Source organism: Leucoraja erinacea, chromosome 20 (assembly GCF_028641065.1).
Source record: "Leucoraja erinacea ecotype New England chromosome 20, Leri_hhj_1, whole genome shotgun sequence".
Classification (NCBI taxonomy): domain Eukaryota; kingdom Metazoa; phylum Chordata; class Chondrichthyes; order Rajiformes; family Rajidae; genus Leucoraja; species Leucoraja erinaceus.
This window is the reverse complement of record NC_073396.1, coordinates 29,667,122-29,693,000: the sequence shown is the minus strand read 5'-3', so window position 1 is coordinate 29,693,000 and position 25,879 is coordinate 29,667,122. Positions and strand designations below refer to the sequence as shown.

General features: G+C 43.1%; 1 protein-coding gene and 1 long non-coding RNA gene across 4 annotated transcripts in view; one reads left to right on the top strand and one right to left on the bottom strand.

Annotated features, from left to right (window-relative positions):
• LOC129707022 (tektin-3-like) overlaps nucleotides 1-18,531 on the top strand; it is a 51,015-nt gene extending 32,484 nt beyond the window's left edge. For all 3 annotated transcript variants that reach the window (XM_055651753.1, XM_055651750.1, XM_055651751.1), the window contains exons 7-8: nucleotides 7,631-7,785; nucleotides 18,110-18,531. In XM_055651753.1, the coding sequence (XP_055507728.1) occupies nucleotides 7,631-7,785; nucleotides 18,110-18,413 (459 nt within the window). In that variant the 3' untranslated portion in view covers nucleotides 18,414-18,531. The remainder of the gene's footprint in view (nucleotides 1-7,630; nucleotides 7,786-18,109) is intronic.
• Nucleotides 1-25,879, bottom strand: part of LOC129707023 (uncharacterized) — a 33,255-nt gene extending 7,376 nt beyond the window's left edge. Inside the window, exon 1 of the long non-coding RNA XR_008725131.1 lies at nucleotides 25,635-25,879. This is a non-coding gene — a long non-coding RNA (uncharacterized LOC129707023). The remainder of the gene's footprint in view (nucleotides 1-25,634) is intronic.

Genomic DNA, 25,879 nt, shown 5'->3' with positions numbered 1-25,879 from the left:
TTCACAATAAAACATGATTTTTAAATCTCATTTACATCAATTTATAGGCCAAATGGAAGGAATTTAGTGTTCAATTGCTGTAAATTAAAGTCAATTTAAATCGGCTTTCTAGTGGGTTCCTGTGAACGCGCTGGTTTAGAACGTTCACATTGCGCTGGATTTGTGCCCTCAAGTGCCCAGAAAAATACTGCGGGATATAAAGAGCCCAAAATGAACTACTCGCTATAGAAAACTTTATATACAGGGTTCTTAAGAAGCCCCATTTAATGTAAAAATAAGGTACATACCTTTAATTGTTTGCTTTATAAAACCCTGGGGCTGCGAGAGGTTGCGGATTGAGAGAGTGATTTTTAACCTACTATAACTATTATACAAGGCCATAAAAACTAATAATACCTTTTGCGACGGGGTCTTTCAGCGATTTTCCGTTAATGATTTACTAGGCTGAACATTTTCGATTGGAACAGCCTAGTAAAAATCGCGTTTTAAACCCGCCCCCTCTAAACAGCGCCAAAATCGCGCACACGGGATAGGGCAGATGCTCAGCCACGATTCAGGTAGGTTTTGTAACATACCTAGACATTGGAGTTCAATCCTGTCTCTGTGTGGAATTTGCATGTTCTCCCTGTGACCAAGTTGGTTTCCCCACTCACGTTCCAGTTCCCCCCACTTACCAAAGGCAGGTTAATTGGTCACTGTCAATTACCTTTAGTGTAAATGTGCAGCAAGAGAAACATGGTGGAGTTGTGGAATGAAGCATGTGAGAGGGATTATGTTGCAGTTAAATAAATTATGGGAATGGAAGTGATGTGATTTCTCCGAATTCTAGCATGGATCTGATGGGCCAAATGGCCTCTTGTATAGTAAGGAAATATAATATTTAATGTGAATAGATGAAAGCTGAAAGGAGATTTAATGTAGTTTAGAGATACAGCATGGAAACAGGCCCTTCGGCCCACCGAGTATTGATCACTGGTTCACTGTGATTCTATGTTATCCCACTTTCCCTACACGCTAGAGATAATTTAAAGGCCAATTAACCGACAAAACTGCTTGCTTTGGGATGTGGTAGGAAACCGGATCATCGGAGGAAGACCCACCTGGTCATAATGAGAACTTGCAAACTCTACACAGACAGCACCCGAGGTCAGGAGCGAACCCAAGTCTCTGGCACTGTGAGGCAGCAGCTCTATTTGCTGTCCTAAGTATGCTATTCTTGCTTTAGTGTGGGTGCAATAACAGTTCAGCAGGTTAATTCCTTTTACTCTGTGAAGCTTAGCAGAATAAGTGGTGATATATTTCACAGAAGACAGCAGATGTGCAGAAAGCTGCTGGAGATTTGAGAACTAGGATTATTGTTGCAGCCAGACAGGTTCCTTATTTCCTAGTGCTCAAAGCAAGATTGACAACACGGAAAATTCCAATCACCGTTGATAGGATAAAATTCTGTCTGAGGAGATTGCATGTACTCTACGGAATCGATCTAACTTTCATTCCACTTAAAGGAATGGAAAATAAATTGGCAGGTTTATTTCTGATAATCCGGATGTGGTGTGGGAAAAAATGCCTATTTTGGGGCTGAACGGCTATGACTCTAAAGTAGTGTCAGTACTTTTTCAAACCAGTGGGAATGGGAAGTATCACTGCAGGTAAATTTGGTATGTTGCAATGCTGCCGCTGTCATGTCGGCTGCCTAGTACTGGACATACAGTTTTTGGAGAAACTAAAGTCTGAATAAAATGTCAGGAGTTGTCTATGGTATAATTGACCTGGACGTAAATGTAGATGGGTTAATTAATAGGTTTGCAGACAACTCCAAAATTGCTGGATTTGCGACACTAGGGAATGTTGTCAAACCAAATAGGTGGCAAAATGGCAGATGCAGTCTAATCCAAGCACGTGAGGTGTAGCAATTTGGAGTTTGAATATAAGGGAAAAGTATGCAGATCATTAGCAAGACCCTTAACAGCATTCATGTACAGAGATTTCTTGGTGTTCAAATGCATGAAAGTGGCAACACAAGTAAAGGGCCTGTCCCACTTACGTGTCCTTGGCACGCAAATTACGCGACCTCGTGGTCGCGTTGAGCCGAGACGGTCGAGCGAAGGTTGGGCGCGATTACATGCATACGCACAGCCGTCTGGAGCTCGTGACATCATTTGAAGATGGACACAAAGCTGGAGTAACTCAGCGGGACCGGCAGCATCTCTGGAGAGAAGCGATGGGTGGTGTTTCGTGTCGAGACTTCTTCAATCTGAAAGAAGGGTCTTGACCCAAAATATCACCCATTGCTTCTCTCCAGAGATGCTGCCAGTCCCGCTGAGTTACTCCTGCATTTTGTGTCTATCTTCAATTTTCTTGGCCTCGCTTCTGGGAGTAGAAGTGGGGGCGGATCCGGACCGCAACGGCCGTGAGCCCCAGGCCGAGTTCGGCGATCGTTTGCCTGCTTCTGCTGCTGTTGAAGGTGAGACATTGCGTCGCGCCAGGGTCTTGGGCCTGTTCCACTTTGGCCGTCAGTTCTGCAACAGGCCGTTGGCATGCAAAGATTTCGTTCACTGCAAGAATTTCGGAGTCCCGCGTGATGTCGGGCCCAGCCCCGCACAACTCCATACCCCTCCGCGCTTCTAATTGGGACCGGCCCTGCGCGGCCATACGGTGCCCGTACGCCTCAAGCAACCACGAGGTTGCGTAATTTGCGAGCCAAGTGGGACAGGCCCTTAAATAGAGTGGTATGGAAGACTTATTGTTGCCTTCATTAGTCAGCCCATTGAGTATAATAGTCAGGAGGTCATGTTGCAGTTTTATAAATCTTTGGTTAGGTTGCAATTGAGATCGCCCCATTACATGAAGGGTAATGCGGAGGCTTTGGAGAGGGTGCAGAAGACATTTCCTGAATGCTTCCTGGATTAGGTTTTTTGGATTGTTTATGCAGGGGCACTGGAGGTTGGGAAGGAACCTGATAGAAGTATATAACAATATGAGAGATAGGATAGACACAGAATCTTTTTCCCCTGGCGGAAATGTCAAAGACTTGAGGGGGGAAATTTCAGGTCAGAGGGGGGAAATTTAAAGGAGTGGTGGGGGACACACATTCTTTCTATATAGAATTCTGGGTGCCTGGAACATGCTGCCAGGAATGGTGGTATGATAGTAGCATTTAAGATAGGCAGATGGATATGCAGGGTATGGAGAGATATATATCACGTGCTGGTAGATGAGATTAACTTGGCATGATATTCGGCATGGACATTGTGGGCTGAATGGCCTGTTCCTGTGCTGTACTGTTCTAGGAGTTGGATTTCCAAATGGGCTCTTTGGCAGCTGAAATCTCCACAGTATTGCTATATTCTGAGATGTCTGTTTTCAACTGCACAATTGTTGTGAGACTGAATTTTCAGACTGACCAATCCAACTAATATTATGTGTACGAAGGAACTGCAGGTGCTGGTTTACTCCCAAGATAGACACAAAATAATGGAGTAGCTCAACCTGAAACGTCACCATTCCTTCGCTCCAGAGATGTTGCCCGTGTTGCTGAGTTAGTCCAGCATCGAGATACAGCGTGGGAACAGGCTCTTCGGTCCACCGGGTCCGCGCCGACCAGCGATCCCTGTACATTAACACTATCCTACACCCACTAGGGACAATTTTTACATTTACCAAGCCAATTAACCTACTAACCTGTATGTCTTTGGAGTGTGGGAGGAAACCGAAGATCTCGGATAAAACCCAAGCAGGTCACGGGGCGAACGTACAAAAACTCCATACAGACAGCACCCGTAGTTGGGATCGAACCCGGGTCTCCGGCACTGCATTTGCTGTAACACTACCACTGCGCCTACTTTTCTCCATGCATTGTCTGAGTGAGTACTGGATACGAAAGAAACCATACTTAATCCTTGTATTTTATAGGATTTTCGCCTGATCACCTTCATAACTGATTGGGCCATATGTTTTGTTTTTTTTCTTTTTGCCTCTCATGACTATATATATAATTCAGCGAATGTGAGAAAGCCAGCGGATTGGCTGTGAGGCTTTCAACGGTTTCACACTGTAATTGGCCACAGGGAGTTACAGGAATGAACTCACTCTGTACTCTTGTTCGTTCTGTGTGGGCTGAGTGAGGGAGAAACATGGGCTGCCTGGCCAAATATCCATCCAGCAAAAAGAAAAGCACCATGTCAGGATGATCATCCCTTAAGATTCCACTGTGACCGACAATATGAAGTTGTTCTGAGGCCCAGTAAAGTTGGCTATTGAGAGCATACACTGTAGAACAAAACCTAATGTTTGTTATCATTGCAGTGCACATGAGGAAAGCTGTGACCAACGTAATTTTCAGAGTTTCAAGGGGTGTGGCAGAGTTTGATGAAACACTTGATCCTTCAGGTATTGAGAAACCCGACTAGCAACTTTCTGGATCTGTACAAATTTATTCCAGCAGAGTATAGGGTTCAATTCTGCTTTTGCTCAGATCATGGTAACAAAGGAATTGAGATATACCAGTTGTGATGTCTGAGATCTATATGATTTACTAAATAGGAGGTATTAGCAGTGCATTAAAGTGGATAGATCCTCAGGGCCTGACCACGTATATCTTCATACCATGTGGGAATCTCAGGAGGAAATTGCGGAGGCCATATCAGGATATTTGCATAATTTTTAGCTGCAGGTGAAGTACCGGAAGACTGGAGGGTGACTAATGTTGCATCATTATTTAAGAGGTGCAGCAAGGACAAACCGGGGAACTATAGGCCGGTGAGCCTGATGTCAGTGGTGGATCAGTTTGGTGGAGGGGTGTCTTAGGGACAAGGTCCACCAGTGTTTGGATAAGCACAGACTGAATAAGGATAGTCAGCATGGTTTTGTCCATGGGAAATCACTTTCACAAACTCTTAAAACATATTTTGAGGAGATCACCAAGAGGATCAGGGCAGCACAGTGGAGCATTGGTAGAGTTGCTGCCTTACTGCACCAGAGACCCGACTATAGGCGCTGTCTATACGTAGCTTGCACATTCTCCCTGTGACCATGAGTTTTCTCCAGGTGCTCTGGTTTCCTCCCACACTCCACAGCATAACAGGTTTGTAGATTGTGTAGGAAGGAACTGCAGATGCTATTTTACACTGAGGATAGACACAAAATGCTGGAGTGACTCTGCGGGTCAGGCAGCATCTCTGGAGAAAAGGAACGGGTGATTTGTCGGGTCAAGACCCTCCTTCAGACTGTAGGTTAATGGCTTTTGGAAATTGTAAATTGTTCCTAGTGTGTAGGATAGTGTAGTGAGCGGGGTGGTCACTGGTCAGCATGGACTCAGTGGGTCGAAGGGCCTATGTCCGTGCTGTATCACTAATGGATTAATGAGGGTAGGGCAGTGGACATTGTCTTTTTGGACTTTAGCAAAGCTTTAGCAAGAGCCCACATGGTAGGGTAGATATGTTGATCTAGAAGGTGAGATTGTATGGCTTCCAAGGTGAGTTAGCACCTTTAACATTGGCCTATGGTAAGGAGTTCAAAGGGTAGTCGTGGAGGATATGTTTCTGGTTCAATGATCAGTGGTGTGCCCACAGGGGGCGATGCTAGGTACACTGCTTTTTGTTATGTACATGAATGATTTGGATGACAATGCGATTAAAATTGGAAGTAAATTTGCAGCTGACACCAAAATTGGTGGTATCGTAGACAGTGAGTGCTCCACTGCCCAGTTCCTTCTTAAACACTTTGTCTACTCCACTGCGAAATCACCTCAAGGTATGCCTATTTTGAAGAAGTTCTTCTCCAACTTCTGGAGACAGATTCACAACCTCCTCTCTAACTGCTCAGCCCTCGGGCTCCTCCTTCTCCTTTTTCCTTTCTTCTCCCCACCCCACATCAGTCTGAAGAAGGGTTTCGGCCTGAAACGTTGCCTATTTCTTTCGCTCCATAGATGCTGCACCCGCTGAGTTTCTCCAGCTTTTTTGTATACCAGTGAGGAAGGATATCTAAGTTTACAACAAGATCTAGATCAGTTGGCAAGGTTTGGCCTGGGAATGGCCAATGCCACTTACCTCTGACATTTAAGTTTGATATGTTACACTTTGGATTGTCAAACCAGGGTGGGACTTGCACAGTAAATATAGCCTGGAAAGTGTTACAGAACAGAGGGATTTGGGTTTACAGATACATGGTTGCCTAAAAGTGATGAATCAAGTGGATAGCGTGATAAAGAAGGGGTTTGGCACGCATGCCTTCATCGGAAGGATATTGAGTACAACCATTGGGACACCATGATGCAGCTGTACAAATCATTGGTGAGACCCCACTTTGAGTACTGTGTAGAATTCTGGTCCTTCAGATAGGAAGGATAACATTAAGTTCTTCTTATTGAGTTCACATCACAAGATTAGAAATTGTTCACCCAGAGCGCAGCAAAAACAGCTGTAATTTCTGCATGGTGAAACCAAAATGTATAAAAATGGCCTTTAATAAAATCTGACAACGTGCACTTTAACCGCATGTGATTTTTTTCTATTACAAATCTCAAACTGGAGTACAGAGGCAAATAAATCAATGATGGGTGTTTGTCCCAAACATTATGGAGAGAACTGTACCTAATGTTTTTTGTGTGTGTTGTTCGAATCCATGTGTCTGTGATACTGCTGCAAGCATGATTTTCTTCATGCCTGGATCACACCATAACTGTGCATGTGACAACAAAATCGTCTTGACTTATTAATAGAGTAACAGCCTGTATTGGCGAGCAGCCAACAGTAGTGAAACCAACCTTGTTGTAATCCAAAATGATGTCAATTCAACAAACTTAAATCAAATTTAAATGAAATACTTGCTGCTGGCACAATGGAGTGGCTATTACCACCTGACCTGTCACTGTAAATGTGTGTGAAATACATGCAGGGTTGCAAGCTGGCCTGACAGGTTTTCATCCATTCTTTATCTGCATTACACACCAGAATTAAATTTGTCTCGGGAGAAATGTGGAAGAAAATTGGCATCATTTTGTTCTCATCAAGCAGCAGCTTTATATCGGAGTACTTTGATAACGATTGTTTCTTTATACTTAATTCAGAAAAGTGCTAGCACTTTTGCGATACCACTGACATTTTGCCATAGCTCTGTGCAAAACATCATGAACTGAAATATACTACTTTGCAAGCGTATTCATGGCTAGTCCGAATATCCCAAGGGCTGTACAATTAATTACATTCCCACGAACTGTCGCACTTATGAAAATTATGAATTGCCTCGTCTTTAAATGTTTGTAATGTTGGATTAAGGATGAATATGATCCAAGAACAAACCCAGTGAACTGGTGCCGTGTTCAAATGAGAGAATAAACAGAATTAACCTTCCCTCCCTACTGCACTGGAATGTACCCAGTTTTGTGTTCAAGTACTTGGAGTGGGGTCTTGAAGACTTGTGACTCAGCTATGAGACTGATGCCTATTGTTAACAGATGCTGGTGTGTAGAGGTAAAGAAAGCCTATGTTAGAATGGAGTTAGAGGCTGCTTGATTAATTCTCTGCCGTAATGAATAATCTTGGACCATGGATAAGCCAATATTTGCTTTTGACTGAAGAGTTTTGGTAAGCAGCCAGATGGGATAGTGCATGATCTCTGCTTTATTCCCCAGGTTCTGCAAGAGATATTCCAAATGGAATGCACCATTGAGGAGTTGAAGATGGCCATTAGGCAAAAGGAAGCTCCAATGAAGGTGGCACAGACCCGCTTAGAGGAGAGAATCAAGAGGCCCAACATGGAACTGTGTTGCGATCAGCCTCAGCATAGGTGAGTCACTTTAATTGTTTTATCCAACAATATACATTTTCCCATTTATTAAAGGTTTATTCCATTCAAACCCTGTCATTAGCCAATCAATGATGAAGACTCTCAATAATCAAGACCATAACCCCGTGTGACTGGCCACCCTCTGGCCTCAATTGAAAATCTTTCCAGAGAACGTGTCCAATCTCATCTTCCCTTGTCCAGTCAATTCACATTTGAATTCTACAAGCTAATTTTCTGGCTGGAGTCTTTGAAAGCACCAATCTTCATGTGTAATGTTGTACACATTGTCAGCAAGGTTAGTTACTACGTCTGCTCATTACCTCTTAATGACTATAATGTCTTCTCAATTAGGACTTAGTAACCTCCAATAATAAGTGTCAGTGTGGCGAGCTCCTTGCTGAATGCACACCTCTTCCTGGCTGTACCATTCTTCTACTCCAGAGAACTAATTGCAAATATATGCAATCATTAAAGCATACAAAGGGATGAGACCTGGAATCAAATCCCCCATACCCGATATCTATATATAAGGGTTAGTGAGCCAAATGGATGAGGGAAGCCGCCAGTGGGGGTGAGACACCGCTTTTCTTGCATGGTTACCAAGCTGAACTCCGCCAACCCGAGAGATACAAAATCAGCCGTATATATGGCACAACATTCCGCCTAAGACGCCGGAGGGCCAAGATACCGACCCGCAAAGTCAGCCTTGGAAGTTGGCTATGGGAATGGATCCGCTGGCTCTGGCTAGGCTGGAGTTTCAGAGCCCTGGCAGCAGGGGGCAAGGGGGCAAATTCAACCCGCCAATTGGCCGCAGAGGTTCCGGTGAGGTTGAGACCGGCCATCTCACCCAGCCTAGCTGCCACATTTTCAGGGGTCTTCCGGCGGGTATTTCAAGTGCGCTCTTGTAAGTTTGTCCGGTTTAAAGGAGGTGCTGGACCATCAGTTGCTGGAAAATTGACGGTGGATCTGAATGTTAATTTGGTCAGCATGGTAAAGGTGGGCTGAAGGGCCCGTTCCCATCCTATACGGTTCTGTCAGTCCATGGTCAAGGTCCTCTATCAACCTTCCCTCTGCCTCACTACACCGCTTTTTGACAATAAATATTCACTGTGAGATTCTTTAAAAAAAAATGTGGCCCACTTTCCTTATCTCAGACATTGCTTGTCCATTGAGCCAGGCATCGATGATGAAACTTATCACGGCCTTCAATGTGCCAAAATATAATTTGATTGATTTGTGAAAATGGGTATTTGAAGATCAAGACTTCAGAATTGGCAGAAAAGTCGGTCTATCAGGCAGCAGGGATCCCTGACAAATACTGACCTCACTTGCAGCTCACTCCATTTTGATTCAGATCGGAACATTCCTTGTTCCATAGTAGATGGCATTGAAAGTGTTGTGTGAATTGCAGCCGTCAAGAAAGAAAGACAAGACAAAATTACCAACATGTTTTTTTTCTTCTGCCTTTTCCATTCCATGACTAGATTACGGAGGCACATCTGAATTAAACCCAAAATAGACACAAAATGCTGGAGTAACTCGGCGGGAGAGGCAGCATCTCTTGGGAGAAGGAATGGGTGACATTTTGGGTCGAGACTCTTCTTCAGACGAGTTACTCCAGCATTTTGTGTCTGTCTTCGGTTTAAACCAGCATCTGCAGTTCCATCGTACATTCGAAATTAAGCCCAACATTTTCAACAACTCCCCCTGATTCTACCACTCATCTACACACTGGGGGGAACTTACAGTTAACATCGGAACCGACTGGTCTTTATGAAGTGGATGGAAACTGGACCATCCAAGGGAAAGAAGGAGAATGTGCTAATTCCACACTGGTAGCACCCAAGGTTGGGATTGAACTTGGGACTGGTGCTGTGCGGCAACAGCTGTGGGAGCTGTACCATCGTGTTATCGCTGTGTGTAGCAATTCACTAAGGTACTCTTAAGGAACCATGGGACTAGAATTTGGACTGGGTCTTATCATGCACTGCATACCAGAGCAATGAAGACCAAAATTGCCCAGTGAAGTCAATGGCCAGTCTGAAGAAGGGTCTCGACCCGAAACGTCACCTATTCCTTTTCTCCAGTGATGCTGCCTGACCCTCTGAGTTACTCCAGAATTTTGTGTCTATCTTCAGTGTCAACCAGCATCTGCAGTTCCTTCCGACACAAGTCAGTGGTAGGACTACAGGGATGGTTCTGCCTGCCTCTAGATTATTGACAGCAGGTTTTGAGCAGCAGTTGTACACCCCGAGGCAGCTCCAATCTACGTATGTAGTTGAAAAACAAGACAGATAATAACCGACATGAAAATTAATATTTCACACATGCCTGTTAATTCACTTTCTACACTGCAATCCCTGGTGCATACTGATATTTGGAAGAAGCAAGGAGAATGAAATGAAAATGAAATCCAAATGAGAATGAAAATAGACTAGCGTTTCTACATTGCCTCTCATATCCCTTGGACTTCCCAACACACAATGTAAAGCAAATGAAGCACATTTGAGTGTAGTTGTTGTGCTCATGGGGGAGGGGAGGGGGGAGAGATTAATCTCCCTGGGGCTCGAGAGATGTCAAGATAAAATTTGACCTATTTATTTGGATAGAACTTATCTTCCATTCGCTTCGGATTTCAGTGAACTTTTGCATAATTCAGCCGTCCAAATGTTCCAGACTCTTTGCTGCGTTCAATATAAACGTATGATTTGCTTCCACCTAACAGTGCTGTTTACCAAATAGTGAGCAGCAATGGTTTTAAGAATGTGTAGGAAAGAATTGCAGGTGCTGGTTTAAATGGAAGATAGACACAAAATGCTGGAGTAACTCAGCGGGACAGGCAGCATCTCTGGAGAGACGGAATGGGTGACGTTTCGGGTCGAGACCCTTCTTTAGACTGTCCCACTGAGTTACTCATTTGGACAACACAGAAACAGGCCCTTCAGCCACTACATGCATGCTGGCCTAGTTGTCCATTTACACAGATCCCATTTGCCCACATTAGGACTGTATCCTTTCATGCCGTGCCTATTTAAGTTTATACTCCGTCAATTTCAGACAAACCTGTTTCTTTTGCTCAGGGATAAACAAACTCACCCTTTTACAATCTCTCCCCACAAATAAAGTCCTCCAATCCAAGCAACATCTTGCAGAATCTCCTCTAAACTCTCACCTATAGTGTGGCTACCTGAACAGCACAGATTCAGGGTTAGGGGAGAAGCCAGGAGAATGAGGTTGAGAGGGAAAGTTAGATCTGCCATGGTTGAATGTAGACTTGAAGGGCTGAATTGCCTAATTCTGCTCCTAGAACTTATGAACGGTTCTCAAAGTGAGATCCAAACAGTGTCTTGTAAATTTGCAGCATAACATCCCAACTTTGTATGCCTCAATTTGTGAAGGCGAGCATGCCTTATGCCTTCATCACCACCCTATCTCACAGCAAACTGATTTCTTGCACATCTCCCCAGCGGAGGTGGGGAAACATCTGCATATTATTCTCTACATCTCCTCATAATGCTTAACTCTTAGGAAGTTTCTTTCACAGCTGGTTTATGTTTGATAGTGAGTGGGCTATTTATCCGATAAATGAAACCTATCTTCCATTGCCTGATAATAAAGGACAAAATTTACTGGAGTTATATCAGAAAGGTTATTCTAAAATACCTTGTATACCTCGATTAGAATACTTGTCAATGAAGATTTGTTATGTAAAATAACATGCGCGCACAGCCCAAATTAAATAGATCAATTGGTATATCCCTCAAATAATAGGCAGGGACAATCAGCACTCAGTATCCAATTTTAATAGGTTGGATATTTTTTTCCTTCTGAGAAAGACTATTATCCTGAAAGAAATCTGAAGCATTTCCTGTTGGCTTATTGCTGGTGCAAATCTTGCACAACTTGGCAGAGGAATACATAGTGGCCCCAAGGAAAGAGGGGAAAGTCAGATATTTTATGAAAAGCTTGATTATTGGCCTGCCGCAGTCTAGTGTTTAGTAAGATCTTTTCTGTCATTAGCTGTAAATTTGAAATGGTAGGGCATATGATAGCCAGTGAATGGAATGAAAACGCATCCATGTGATGCTGGGATTTTTCAGAAATTAAGACTTAATGGATATTCTTTCAACTTCTGCCAGTAAATAAATCACAAGACGGATTTGGATAAAGAAGAGTCTTTCAGCCTGTTTGACACTGCAAATAAGATGTCTAACTTTCCTTTGACCCTGGGATAGAATCAAAATGTCAACAGTGAAAATGCTAGAGGGAAGACAAGGAGCAGCATAGTTCTCGTGACTTAGTTTTGGAATTGTAACTTTTATTTCCCCCCTCGTCCAATTCTCCTTTCTGCCTGGTACAAAAGGTCGTGACAAGTTTCCACATGCATTGTGAGTCTATTGTTTTCAGGCTGCTTTGGGAATACCTAAATGCCTTTCACAATAATATGCTGATTCTAGTCCTGCCTTGAAATATATGCATGCATGCTCCCATAAATACCACAGAAGGCTGTGGAGGCCAAGTCAATGGATATTTTTAAGACTGAGATAGATTGATTCTCGATTAGTACGGGTGTCAAGGGGTTATGGGGAGAAGGCAGGAGAATAGGGTTAAGAGGGAAAGGTAGATCAGCTATGATTGAATGGTGGAGTAGACTTGATGGGCTGAATGGCCTAATTGTGCTCCTATCACTAATAAAATAATAATTAGTAAACGACAGCTAGCATGCACGTTTATCTTTTTTACCCTTCTCCGTAAGAATGTACAAAAAGTGATTCCAGAACCCATCACAACCAGCTTAACAGAGGCTAAGAAATCAAAGATAGTGACAATCAAAACAGAAAACACTTTTTCACACAGAGCTGTGAGAATTGTGGAATTCAGGGGGCGGTGGAGGCTGGTTCTCTGGATACTTTCAAGAGAGAGCTAGATAGGGCACTTAAAGATAGCGGAGTCAGGGGATATGGGGAGAAGGCAGGAACGGGGTACTGATTGTGGATGATCAGCCATGATCACATTGAATGGCGGGCGGTGCTGGCTCGAAGGGCCGAATGGCCTACTCCTGCACCTATTATCTAGTGTCTAAAACTGCACAGGCTGGGAATCGAAAAATAAAAGTTGAAAATGCCCGAAAATCGCAACTGGTTAGGCTGCAAATGTGGGACAAGAAACGGATTACTGTTTCAGGCTGAAGGTAGACAAAAATGCTGGAGAAACTCAGCGGGTGTGGCAGCATCTATGGAGCGAAGGAGCGATCCATAGATGCTGCCTCACCTGCTGAGATCCATAGATGCTGCCTCACCTGCTGAGTTTCTCCAGCAGTTTTGTCTACCTTCGATTTTCTAGCATCTGCAGTTGCTTCTTAAATGTTTCAGGCTGAAGTCCCTTTCAACTGTTCTGGAGTGGAACATGAACCTCCTACATTATACCCTAAACTCTAGAAAATAGATCCATCGACTCGGAGGAGATACTGGGAAAGGGAAACACGAGCTGCCATGATACTTTGTTTTATGATACATAAGGACAAGTAATGAGTAGGTAAATATTTTATGTAGGTCAACATTACATGGGAACTTGGGAACAATTTCTATCGTTTTTATATTGCTGTTTCGTGTTATTTAACATTAGTATTCTTCCATTTTTGTTCCTTATATAGGAAAGAGGCAGCCAGTTAGTTACTTGCAGCAATCCATTTCCCTCCTTTTAACCAGTAGCCTCCCTTGGCTGAGTTTAGCTGATCCTTGTTTTATTCTCACTAGAAATAAGTAATCAAGAGTTTGCCTGACAGATTTAATTAGATTATAGAACTTTCTTATCTTGTTGTTGCAATTAAATTAAAATTCTCAGCTCGTTGATCTCCATTTGAACTATTCACTTGGAGGAGCTTCTGAATGCAACATTTTTTATGAAACTGAATATTCTGAGTGTGGCTCCACCAAGTTATTACAGGTCCATCACCGATTTTCAAGCACCCTTCGTTCCAGAGCCTTTCTGGATTATCCGTTTTGCCAGAGCAGAGGTCAGGGCCTCAGAGGCTGAGATAGTGACCCCCAAAGTTGGTCTTGGAAGTCGGCCATAGGAACAAATCTGCTGGCTCCGGCCAAGCTGGAGCTTCAGAGGCCTGGCCGCAGGGGACAAATTTGGCCTCACAATCAGCCGCGGAGAACTGGAGGAGGTCATGATGAGCCACCTCACCTGGTCAATGCGCCACATTTTTTTTGAGGGGGGGGGGAGGCTTCCAGAGGGTATTTAAAGTGCACTTTTGTAATTTTTTCCATATTAAAGGAGGTTCCAGACCACCAGTTGCTACACAATCGGTGGTGGACCTGCAGCCTTCAGGAAGCTATTGGGGATCATTCGCTCAAGAAAACATTTTGTCCTCTCCACTCCGAAATTCAAGCTCAGGCTCAGGGAAAAACAAGACGAAGAGCTTAAATAATACACATTCTATACTTTATAAATGCATTTAAGTTATTGCTCTATTGGTGAATCTCGCCTTATCAACATCCTAGAGTTTGCTATTGACCAGAAACACAACTGGAGCAGCCACATACATACTGTGGCTATCAGAATAGATCTGGCAGAGTATCCTGTGCTAGGTGATTCATGTCCTGATGCCCCAAAAACGTAGTACAGCTATAAAGTACAAAGGCAACGTTTTGGGTTGTCCAGATAGCCATGTTGCTTATTTCATTCGCTCCATAGATGCTGCCTCACCAGCATTTTTGTCTACTGTATGTGAAGGAATACTTTTACCTTGTCTGGAAAAGTAGATCAGCCACCCCAGTTGATTCATCCAGGATTTAATTAGAACATAGAACAGTACAGTGCAGGAACGGGCCCTTCGGCCCACAATGTTTTTGTGCCGAACATATACCACCCTAAAACTTTCGTTCCAGGAATATTTGCAGTTATTCTACTAGGCCACTCTGACAGCATCTCTCAAACACACACACTCTCCTCCATCGAGAGCAATGAATATAAACACATGGGAACACCACCACATACAGATTCAGAGCAACAGAGGGTCATAGTGGAAGAGGACTGATGGCCTCAACTTGCACCAGGAGAGATGCCATTCATTCTCATTGCTATACAGCCCCTCCTTCATGGGGCAGTTGTAGCGGCTCTAACTGCAGTGTCTCTCCCACCCCGTCATCCAGACCAGAGGAGCAACAGGTTGAGAATCAGTTCTTCCTTTCCTCTGGTGCAACGTATACATCAGAGTAGCACAGCTTTGTAGGCTATGAAGAACAAGTGAATATGGAAACTATTGGCCATTCTTTCTAGCCAAGTGTTTTGATGCAAGTGTGAATTGTAGATATGTACCAATGGAACTCAGTGTTCTGTGGATTGCAACATAAGGGTGACCTCACACCTTGTGGAGAGCCTCCTAGTCTAGACTCCAGTTTGGCTGAAATGATGCACACCACTATTTCCTTGGACCACAACATCATATCCTCCCTTCAGATGTGAGATAATATCTGCAAGATTATACCCTCCTCGGGAAAGGCTAGACAGTGGCGTATTGAGTTTGAACTCCTTATTAATATTGTTACAGCTGTCTGGAGGAAGATGGCAAACAGCTACACTCGAATCAACCGTGAAACACACGAATGTAGAATTTAACCGATGGGCTATTGTCAGTGGTCTTAACTAGAGTTGACTACAGATCGTACTGTGATATCAAATTTTGCAATGACAAATATAGGCTAGACCAGAACTGGCGATAAACAAAGGAATTGCAATTGACTGCTCAGGCTTGCTGAAACCTGGCAACAAGGGAGAAAAGCGCTTTAAAAATGGTTCGAACACACACTCAAAATACCATAGAGAAGCGAGTGGACACTCGGTTGTAAATATTGCCCTTTTAGTACTAGAGTTTAATAGTTTCGCTCAGATCATTTTTTTTTTGTAATTTTATAAGTGTGTTTAAAAAAACAAATTTCTGGTAATTAAAAAAATTATTATAAAGTGCAATTAAGTAGATATTGTTATTAATATCTCAAGGCATTAAAACTTACCAATGTCTACTGTGTTATCATTGTTACACCACTGACTAACACATCCCTCAAATAAATTGTCTGTAATCTATGTGAAGATTTTGAAAGCCTTGCAAGGCATTCGTAAATCAAAGACAATGAAAATGTAATTTCTGCCTAGTTAATCTAAATTGCCAGCACAGATTAATCAGTTTAAATAATATATTTTTCATGCAGATCTCTGGAGGGTTACTTTCCATTTTATATCAATTAAAACAAAAAAAGGTTGCAGGTCTCATTATATCTTAATTGCTGTGTACTGCATCTGTGCTGCACCTCTATCTCACGCCTTATGTACAAATATTAATGGTAGCCCTTAACCTTGTACCAAAATGGAAAGCAAAGTGAATATTGCTGCTTTTAAGAAATGAAAATCCCAACAAAAGGGGCAATTTGGCTGAAATGATAAAATACTACCATGGGTAAATATCCCCAACAAAATGTCTTCCATACAAGAGTGACTATAGTGATATCTAGTAAATTTACACCACAAAGTTACCCACTGCACCTTGCAAACCCAGCAGGTGATGAACAGATATCTCTAGCAAACCAATTCACTTTTTACATTTTTTCCAGCAGTTTCCTGGAGATTGAGGGCTATCTGTTAAATTTCAGGGTTTGTGACTAATCATCAATAACACATTATTTCAGTTTTCCAAAGGCACATTTCATTTTTTTTCCCCCCAAAGCGGGTAGTTTAAAATATATATATAGTTTTGCAGAAGCTTAGAGGAAAGTCTGCACACTTGCCTCATTAATTAACTCAAAAGCAATTAATACGCCCTTGTCAAAATTTTAAATCCCATCTTCTTGTATTTCAATAAATTCAGAACATAGACAAGTAAGAACAGGCCCAGTTTCAAATTTGGACCTGTAGTATTCAGTGTTGGAAACATACAAACTGCAGAATGTAAACAACAAAATGTATGCAACAGTCAAGGATGTTTTAACCACTAATAATGTGGCCCTTCAATGTGCAGAGAAGAGTGCACTTACAAAGACGTCCACACCTACTGTATATTAGTGGGCTTCTGCACACACCAACTAGAGAGCGGTCCAGAACTCCCATCTACCTCATTGTATACCTTTAATCATATCTTCAATGGACTTTACCTTGCACTAAACATTATACCCTTTATACTGTTTGAGAAGGAACTGCAGATGCTGGAAAATCGAAGGTAGACAAAAATGCTGGAGAACCTCAGTGGGATAGGCAGCATCTATGGAGCGAAGGAAATAGGCAACGTTTCGGGTTGAGAAGGGTCTGAAGAAGGGTCTCGACCCGAAACGTTGCCTATTTCCTTCGCTCCATAGATGCTGTCTCACCCGCTGGGTTTCTCCAGCATTTTTGTCTACCCTTTATACTGTATCTGTACACTGCAGACTGCTTGATTGTAATCATGCATAGTCTTTTCGCTGACTGGAGAACGTGCAACAAAAACCTTTTCATTGTTCAGCAGTTGGTACATGTGACATTAATAAACTAAATGAATCTGGACTTTGGAAAAATCCAGTTCTAATGGATTGGAATTGCATTTGAGGTACATGGGTTGGCAAATCAAGACCATCTTGTTAAGGTCCTATTATGGAGCAATGCTGCCTTTGCATACTACTGCTTTTCAGTGATGACACTCACACCAGATTTATAGGTTCAAGCTACAGAAATTTAAAAAATAGACCAATGACCACGCCAGAGCAATGTTGAGGGAGTGGTACATAGCTGGCAGCATCACTTTTCAGGTGAACAAAGGGGTGAAACTTTCCCACAGATAGATGAGAGTGCGGAAATTAAAATTACATTCAGACCAATCGTAGTCCTAATAAATGGCAGAACAGGCTCATGAGGATGAATTCCTCTTTCATACATTTCTATAATATAATAAACTGGGGTCACACCTGCTTTCTCAAACTGATGTAAAGGTTCCCAGAAATTAATTTCAAGCACAGTTGTTCTCCCCAGTGCCTTGGTCATTTTGTCACACGTCATTGTTGGAACTAATTGCCTGTTCATTAACTTATTGCTGATTGCGTGATGTTCGGTTGCTAAAGTTCCTATATAACAAGGACTTTATTGGTCATAAAGTCCTTTGAGATAGCCTGAGGTCGCAAGAGGCACGATTTAAACACGTGATTTTGTCCTTGGTGTAGTTCCCTTGCTGAGGGGCACAAACAGTGAATTTATCCAGAGAAAAGGCCACACCTTTCAACCTCCCCACGAAACAAAATGGTGAAACTCACTCATTGCATTACCCACAGTTTATAACATTATTTCTTTTCCTGTCTAGGTTGGTTTGTGAAGTGTACACCATAGATGCAACTATACAAACACTGAAGCAACGTCTACAGGAGTCTCAAAATGCTCTGCAACTTCTGGTCCAAACCAAGTCCGTCCTGGAGTATGACATCGCGGTGAAGGCCAACTCGCTCTTCATTGACCAGGAGAAATGCATGGGGATGCGCAGAACCCTTCCCAACACACCGCGCCTAATTGGCTGCACTCAACTGAATGCAGGCCACTATTGCGCCCGTCCACCCCCCGAAAAGAAACCTTGCAACTGCGGTTGCAAAGGTAAAAAGAAAGTTACTTAAATTAATTAAAACAATGAAGCCTAAGGGCTTCAGATAAGTGCATGCTTTCGTCTGTTTCAGAAAACAAGGCCTAACTATTGTGGCAAAATAAAATAAAGAGAATTGGTGGTTTAACAAACATGTTCGCATTTAGAGTGTTTCCTTCAATTTAGAGTCAGCATTGGCATTTTATTAACTTATTGCTGTCTGAGCCGCTGAGCTACTCCAGCACTTTGTGTTTTGCCTAGGACTCCAGTGTCTGCTGTCTACAATATCTATAAACCCATGTCTTTGCCAATTTCAAAACACGTATGGACCCAAAGAGTTCATTGTCGCTGTGTCAACGTCATGGTAACACTATGGTGGGAAAGCCTTTGGTACACAGACTTAGAACATTCAGGAAAACCCCACCTTAAGGCAACTGCGCATAGGTGGAGAACTGATGCTATTGTTTTCTACCCTATTTGATCAGTTTCAATCAAGGCTTAATGATTATTGGGGGGCAGAGATACTCTGGAAATCAAGGCCAGCACATCTTGTTTTCCCCCACTTGCGTGAAAGGATGTGTATTATAACCAAACTGGCTTCCTATCAAGTTATGGGTAGTGTGAACTGGACCTGAATAATGAATTTATTCTTAACAAAAAAAGACCATACATTTTAGCAAAGAAAATCTGAAGAGAATGTCTTGCTGAAACTAAATCTCTGGGTTTAGAATGACTCCATTGTGCTACAGCTTTAGAATTTGAATCTCCCTGCAATTTCCTTCCGATTGTTGTGTCAGAACCTAATGGTCATCAAGTTGCTTGTCTTTGAATACTAATTCATTCTACTTTGGTTTGAGAGGATGTAAATTCACACATGTGCTACTTTTCTTGGCAGAGTGAAAATTCACATAAGTGGATTTACATATTTATGCATACCAGCCATATAAACATTGTACCTATTGGAGTACGTCAGACGCTAGGGGTTCTGTGGCAGATAGCTTGCATCCTGGTCCTCCAAAACGTCTCCCCATCCACACAACACAACTCTGAACCCTCGGAAAGCGCCTGGATCTGATGGTATACCCGGTTGTGTTCTAAAAACCTGTGCAGACTAACTGGCTGGAGTTTTTACGGACATTTTCAACCTCTCACTTCTGAGGTCTGAGATTCCCACCTTCTTTAAAAGGGCATCAATTATACCGGCGCCCAAGAAGAGCAAGGTGACGTGCCTCAATGACTATCGACCAGTGGCACTAACGTCTGTGGTGATGAAGTGCGTTGAGAGGTTGATTATGGCGCATATCAACTCATACCTCGACAAAAACCTGGACCCACTGCAGTTCGCTTATCGCCACAGTGGATGCGATCTCACTGGCTCTCCACTCCGCTCTGGACCACTTGGCAACAAAACTCATATGTCAGGCTGTTATTCATTGATTACAGCTCGGCATTTAATACAATCATCCCCTCCAAGCTGGTTACCAAACTCGCAGAATTGGGTCTCTGCGCATCCCTCTGCAATTGGATCCTCGACTTCCTCATCCACAGACCACAGTCTATCTGTATTGGTGGAAATGTGTCATCCTCAATAACAATCAGCACGAGAGCACCTCAAGGCTGCATGCTCAGCCCCCTGCTGTACTCACTCTATACTCATGACTGCGTAGCCGGACATAGTGCGAACTCCATCATCAAGTTCGCCGACGACACAACTGTTGTGGGACGTATCACTGATGGGGACGAGTCAGAGTATAGAAGTGAGATCGACCGATTGACCAAATGGTGCCAGCACAATAACCAGGCTCTCAACACCAGCAAAACCAAGGAACTGATTGTGGATTTTGGAAGGGGTAGGATTGGGACCCACAATCCCGTTTATATCAACGGGACGATGGTGGAAAGGGAAAAGAACTTCAAATTCCGAAGATCTTTCCTGGTTCCAGCACACTGATGCAATTATAAAGAAAGCACATCAGCGCCTCTACTTCCTGAGATGATTACGGAGAGTCGGTATGTCAAAGAGATCTCTCTCGAACTTCCACAGGTGCACAGTAGAGAGCATGCTGACTGGTTGCATCGTGGCTTGGTTCAGCAACTTGAGCGTCCAGCAGCGGGAAAGAATGCAGAAAGTTGTGACCACTGCCCAGTCCATCATCGGCTCAGACCTCCTGACCATCGAAGGGATCTATCGCAGTTGCTGCCAGCATCATCAAGGACCCACACCAACCTGGCCACACACTCATCTCTCTGCTGCCATCAGGTAGAAGGTACAGGAGCCTGAAATCTGGTATATCCAGGTTCAGGAATAGCTCTTCCCCACAGCCACAGCTATTAAACACGCCATCAAACAAACTCTGAACTATAACTGCCTATTGCTGTTATTACTTTATCTGTTTATTTATGTGTACATATATGGTCTATGCTATAGAGACACACTGAACTGTTCTGTATTTATGCTTACTATATTCTGTTGTGCTGCAGCAAGAAAGAATTTCATTGTCCTATCTGGGACACATGACAATAAACTCTCTTGACTTGACTTTTGACGGAGCGTGAGGGGGGCCCCTTTTCACGCCTCAATAAGTATGTGTATCTGTACACTGTGAATGACTCAATTGTAATCATGTGTTGTCTTTCCACTGACTGGTTCGCACACAACAAAAACTTTCCACTGTAGCTCGGTACACGTGACAGTAAACTAAACAGTTCCAATACCATCGAGAAACACACCAGAACACAATCTCCATGTACACACATTCTATCTCTGTTGCATCATGTACTGCCTCTCCTAATGGAGTCGTCCGTAATAACATTGGCAAAGCTTCATTTACTGTCACGAGAGGCAGCTAAAGTAAACATTCCTTCATTCAAAAGACATTGGACATAAAATTTATAGGAAGGGGTAGAAGTGATATGGGCAAATGCAGGCAAATGGACTAGCCCAGAATGCCAACTTGGTCAGTATGGATAGGTTGGGCCAAAGGGCCTGTTTCCATTCTGTATAGCTGTATGATTCTAGTAAAACCAATTTTCTACTCAATGTGTTCTGTGCCAACAAATGACTATTTGTGGGAATTATTTAAATGTATGTAGGTTTGTCACATGTACTAAGTAAGGGGTTTGCAAGCTATTCAAACAGTTTAGACATATATGGATACAATCAGTTCAAACGCAATTACAATAGGGGAAGATACAGAGTACAGAATATACTTCTCAGCATTGTAGCACATCACTAAGTCCAATGTCCTTAATGGGGTAGCGGTAAATCAAAGTAACTTAGTTCATGGAGTGTTTCTGCCAGAGAATAAAGCTAATCCATCTATCTGGGATAGGTTACAAGAAGTGGGAAGGCTCCCTTCTTGCAGATTTAATGTTCTTTTCCCACCAATCTCATGATACCTTTGTAGGGTTTTTCTAAATATATGCTGAAGCATTGGCCTCTTAATTGAAATGAAAGAAAGGGCAACTGAAGGTGTTAGTCCCAGTGAAAAATCATTAGTTACTTTGGGACCCACCTCTCTCACTACATTGCTCTCATCTCAACTGTGGCCCGAAGGAAATTAAATCCAAGATCTGTGTGTTATTTCTCAATGCTAGCAGTTGTGCATAATCAAAGGAGTTTCATTGTTATATGTACCGACCAAAGAACAATGAAACAGTACTTGTAACAGTATAACAGGCCTGTGAACGCAATATACCTAGATAATATATAATAAACAAATTCAATAAATTGATAACTACAATACTGGTGCAAAAAAAAAAAAAAAACATCCTTAGTGCAACCAAAGATTGAAGTCCATAGAAGTTAATAGTCTAGGTCAGTGATGTGTAGTGCTCAAGAGTCTGATGGTTGTTGGGGAAGAAGCTATTCTTGAACCTGGTGGTCATGGTTTTCAGACTCCTGTATCTTCATTTTGATGGTAGGAATGAAATGTGAGCATGTTATAGGCTGCCTTTTGAGGCAGGGCCTTCTGTAGATCCCTTCAATGGTGAACGATCAAAGGCTACCTAGGAGCAATGCTAATGCAACAGAACATATTACTCAGAACAAATAAATAGATGCAGGTCCTCCCCAGGGTTACCAATACACAATTCATGGACACCATCCACTAAGTTCCTAGGTGGTGTTGGAGCTGGGTTCATTAAGGGTGGTGGTGAGTATTTCCTTACACTGCCATGTTGTGCCTTGTGGATGGCCAGGAAACAAGCCAAGCTACAGAATACCCAGCATTTGGGGGGCTGGCAGGGTGGATGGAGATGCATATATTGTCTGTTTCGGGGATGCAGGCATGGAATGTTTCTGCCAGGTGGAAACAGGGAACTTCTTCATGCCTTCTCTTTCTACCCACCACCTCCACCCTAAGTCTTAATAGCCAGGGCCTTGATTGACCTGACCAAATTTGGGAGCACTGAGCAGTCCTAATCAGTGAGTCAGTGAGGCCACTGCAGGCTGCTCTCCTCATGCCTGCTCGCTCTCCTGTCACAGCTGTGTCTGTGATCCTCTCCCCGACAGTGTTTTGATCAATTCTGACTTACGAACAGTTTGGCTTATGAACAGTTCTCATTAATTAATTCCAGCCATAATCTGAGCCCTGCTTGTAAAGCATTAAGTCTTGTTTTATGCACTCTTAGAGATCCTTGGCTATTTCCTCTGTGTTTATACAATGGATTCTGAAGGCAGCTTATTAAAATAACTGATGTATACTAACTGATATATTGGAAATATGAACTTTCTGCTACAGCAATGTTTAATTAATAGTGCTTTCAGTTTATAATACTGTAAGACCTCTTGGTTCTTCCACTGTGTTATAGAATCAGCTGTCATATTATGAAATTCTGCACCTCCCAGAAGTTCTTGCCAAGAAAATCACTCCATGGTAAGATTAAGTTAATTGGATTTCATTGGTAAGGTGACTGTGGCTGTTATACTTTTGAGTCAGTTCATTTGTTTATATATCAGTCACAAGATGTCCTGATATTATTCAGGGTAGTCCATTTACCATTTATATGTGGGATCTCCTGCGCAATATGAGACTGTTCATAATTGCATAATGTAACATGATGTGGAGATGATTGTCAGTGTGTTTGGTCGGAGTGCAGACCCCTTGGTACTGCATCTCATAATATACACTTCCAAATAATGAACACTTTTCCTCATAAACACGTCAGTCGCTGCCAACATGTGAAACCTCATGATCACCTGTCATCGTGCACTATTAACATAAACATTGCCCTAAACCATAAACATTACACCTCAATATAAACATACCACATAAGGTCATAAAGTGCTGGAGTAAGCCAGCAGGTCAGGCAGCAGCTCTGAAGAACATGGCTGGGTGACGTTTCTGGTTGAGACCCTTCTTCATTCTGAAACTGGGTGGGAGATTGCAACTATCACGTGGTCCCCCTGTTTCGGCGAATGCAATCAAATAAGATAAAATAGAACAAGTTGTTCTTCAACTTTAGGCTGTGCACTCCATACGCAAGAAGCAGATACTGAAACGTCTTGGTTTGTCAGTCTTAAGAAGGATCTCGACCCAAAACGTCACCTATCCATTTTCTCCAGAGATGCTGCTTGACCTGCTGAGTTACTCCAGCACTGTGTGTCCTTTTGTGTATTAACCAGCATCTGCAGTTCTTCATGTCTACATTCTCCAGCGAGTCGTATGTGGCTAGAAGGACTCCCACCGAGCTGCGAGTTACTCCATATCCCAATGGCAGGCCGGCCTCGCCCGCTGTGCAACTGGGAATCCACCTGTAGAGCGAAGCTGCAGGGAGGAGGATGGAGGGAGACAGTGGTGGATGCTGGACAGAAGGCCCAGTAGGAACTTGGAGGGTACCTTCTGCACCCTCAAGGTCAGCGGGGGGAGGTGTCCCCCGGGGAATAAAGGCTGAAGAGGGCTATGCAAGGAGAGGGACGACTGTTCACGGGGCGACCGGAATGGAGGCGATGGCTACAATGATCCTTTGTGGCCAGATGTAGCTGGGACTGTAAAATGTGGCATCAAAAAATGCACCTCTTGCATTTGGCTCAGTGAGCTGTTCTGTATCTTCTGTACTAACCGGGGGATTGTGCTTATACACAGTGATAGTCTTGCTGAGCTGTATGCATAACTAAGATAGACACAATAAGCTGGAGTAACTCAGCAGGACAGGCAGCATCTCTAAAGAGAAGGAATGGGTGACATTTCGGGTTGAGACCCTTCTTCAGATTCGACCCGAAACGTCACCCATTCCTTCTCTCCAGGGATGCTGCCTGTCCCGCTGAGTTACTCCAGCATTTTGTGTCTATCTTCGGTTTCAAAGGTCTTTTATTGTCACGTGTACCAATTAAGGTACAGTGGTCTGCGAATTACCATACAGCCATACTAAAAAAGCCAACAAAGCACACAACTACATAAAAGTTAACATAAACATCCACCACAGTGGTTTAAACCAGCACAGCATATGTGTAATATCCTTCTTACACATTTTGTATGCAAAACTATTTCACTGTACCTTGGTGCCCGTGATAAAGAAATCATTTCTATAATCATTTCATTTCTATAATAATTTCTGAAGAAAGGTCTCGACTCGAAGCATCGCCTATTTCCTTCGCTCCATAGATGCTACCTCATCCCCTGAGTTTCTCCAGCATTTTTGTCTATTTCTATAACCACAATAACTTCCAAAAAACATAAACAAACCTCTCTCTATAAACAATGCACCTCACCATGAATATCAACCTTCATTTTTTTTTTTGCATACAGCTTAGCAAGACGATCACTGGACATTAAGCACAATCCTCTGGTTAGTACAGAATGGACAGAACAGCCCATTGAATCTATATTTCACTGTACCTAGGCACGTGTCAATAAAGTATCATTGAATTGAATCAACATGAACATCTCTTCACAGAGAGCTGCTCCCACCTATAATACATTGTCACCTTAAACACCGTCTCTCAATATAAACAGCATAAACTACGAAGGGCAAAATCAAGTGCAGCAACTCTGTGGCTACAGAAAATGAAAATGCTATGAAAGGGCCTGTGTGTTTGCACGCCTGCAGAGAGGTGGTATGAATTCCTTACACTAAATACAAAATGCCTTCCAGTATTTGGAAAATATGACTCATTTCCTGGCAGTGTGACCCCCCCCCCCCCCCCCAGACTTGGCAGTGCCTGTACCTGTGGGGCCTCAGTCCAGCTGTTGTTACAAAGCCCTGAAGAACGCAAACTATGGAGCATCTGTGTTTGGTTAATTTGCGCAATTACCTTTGTGGAAGGTGTTGATTTACCGCAAATGATAGAAAGATGGGTTTGCCCTGATGCGCTGCTGTAGGGAGACGACACACACTTTGTTACTGGCCTCTTGCAACAAAGGCAACGCGCCAGTTCGATGCCAGACACCTCCAGGAGATTCAAATTAAAATTCCTTTCAAGTGGAGGCGACACAAAGGGCAGAGCAGCGAGGTCGCGCGCGCGCGCTCACGAGGACAGCACAGTGGACAGAGCAATGG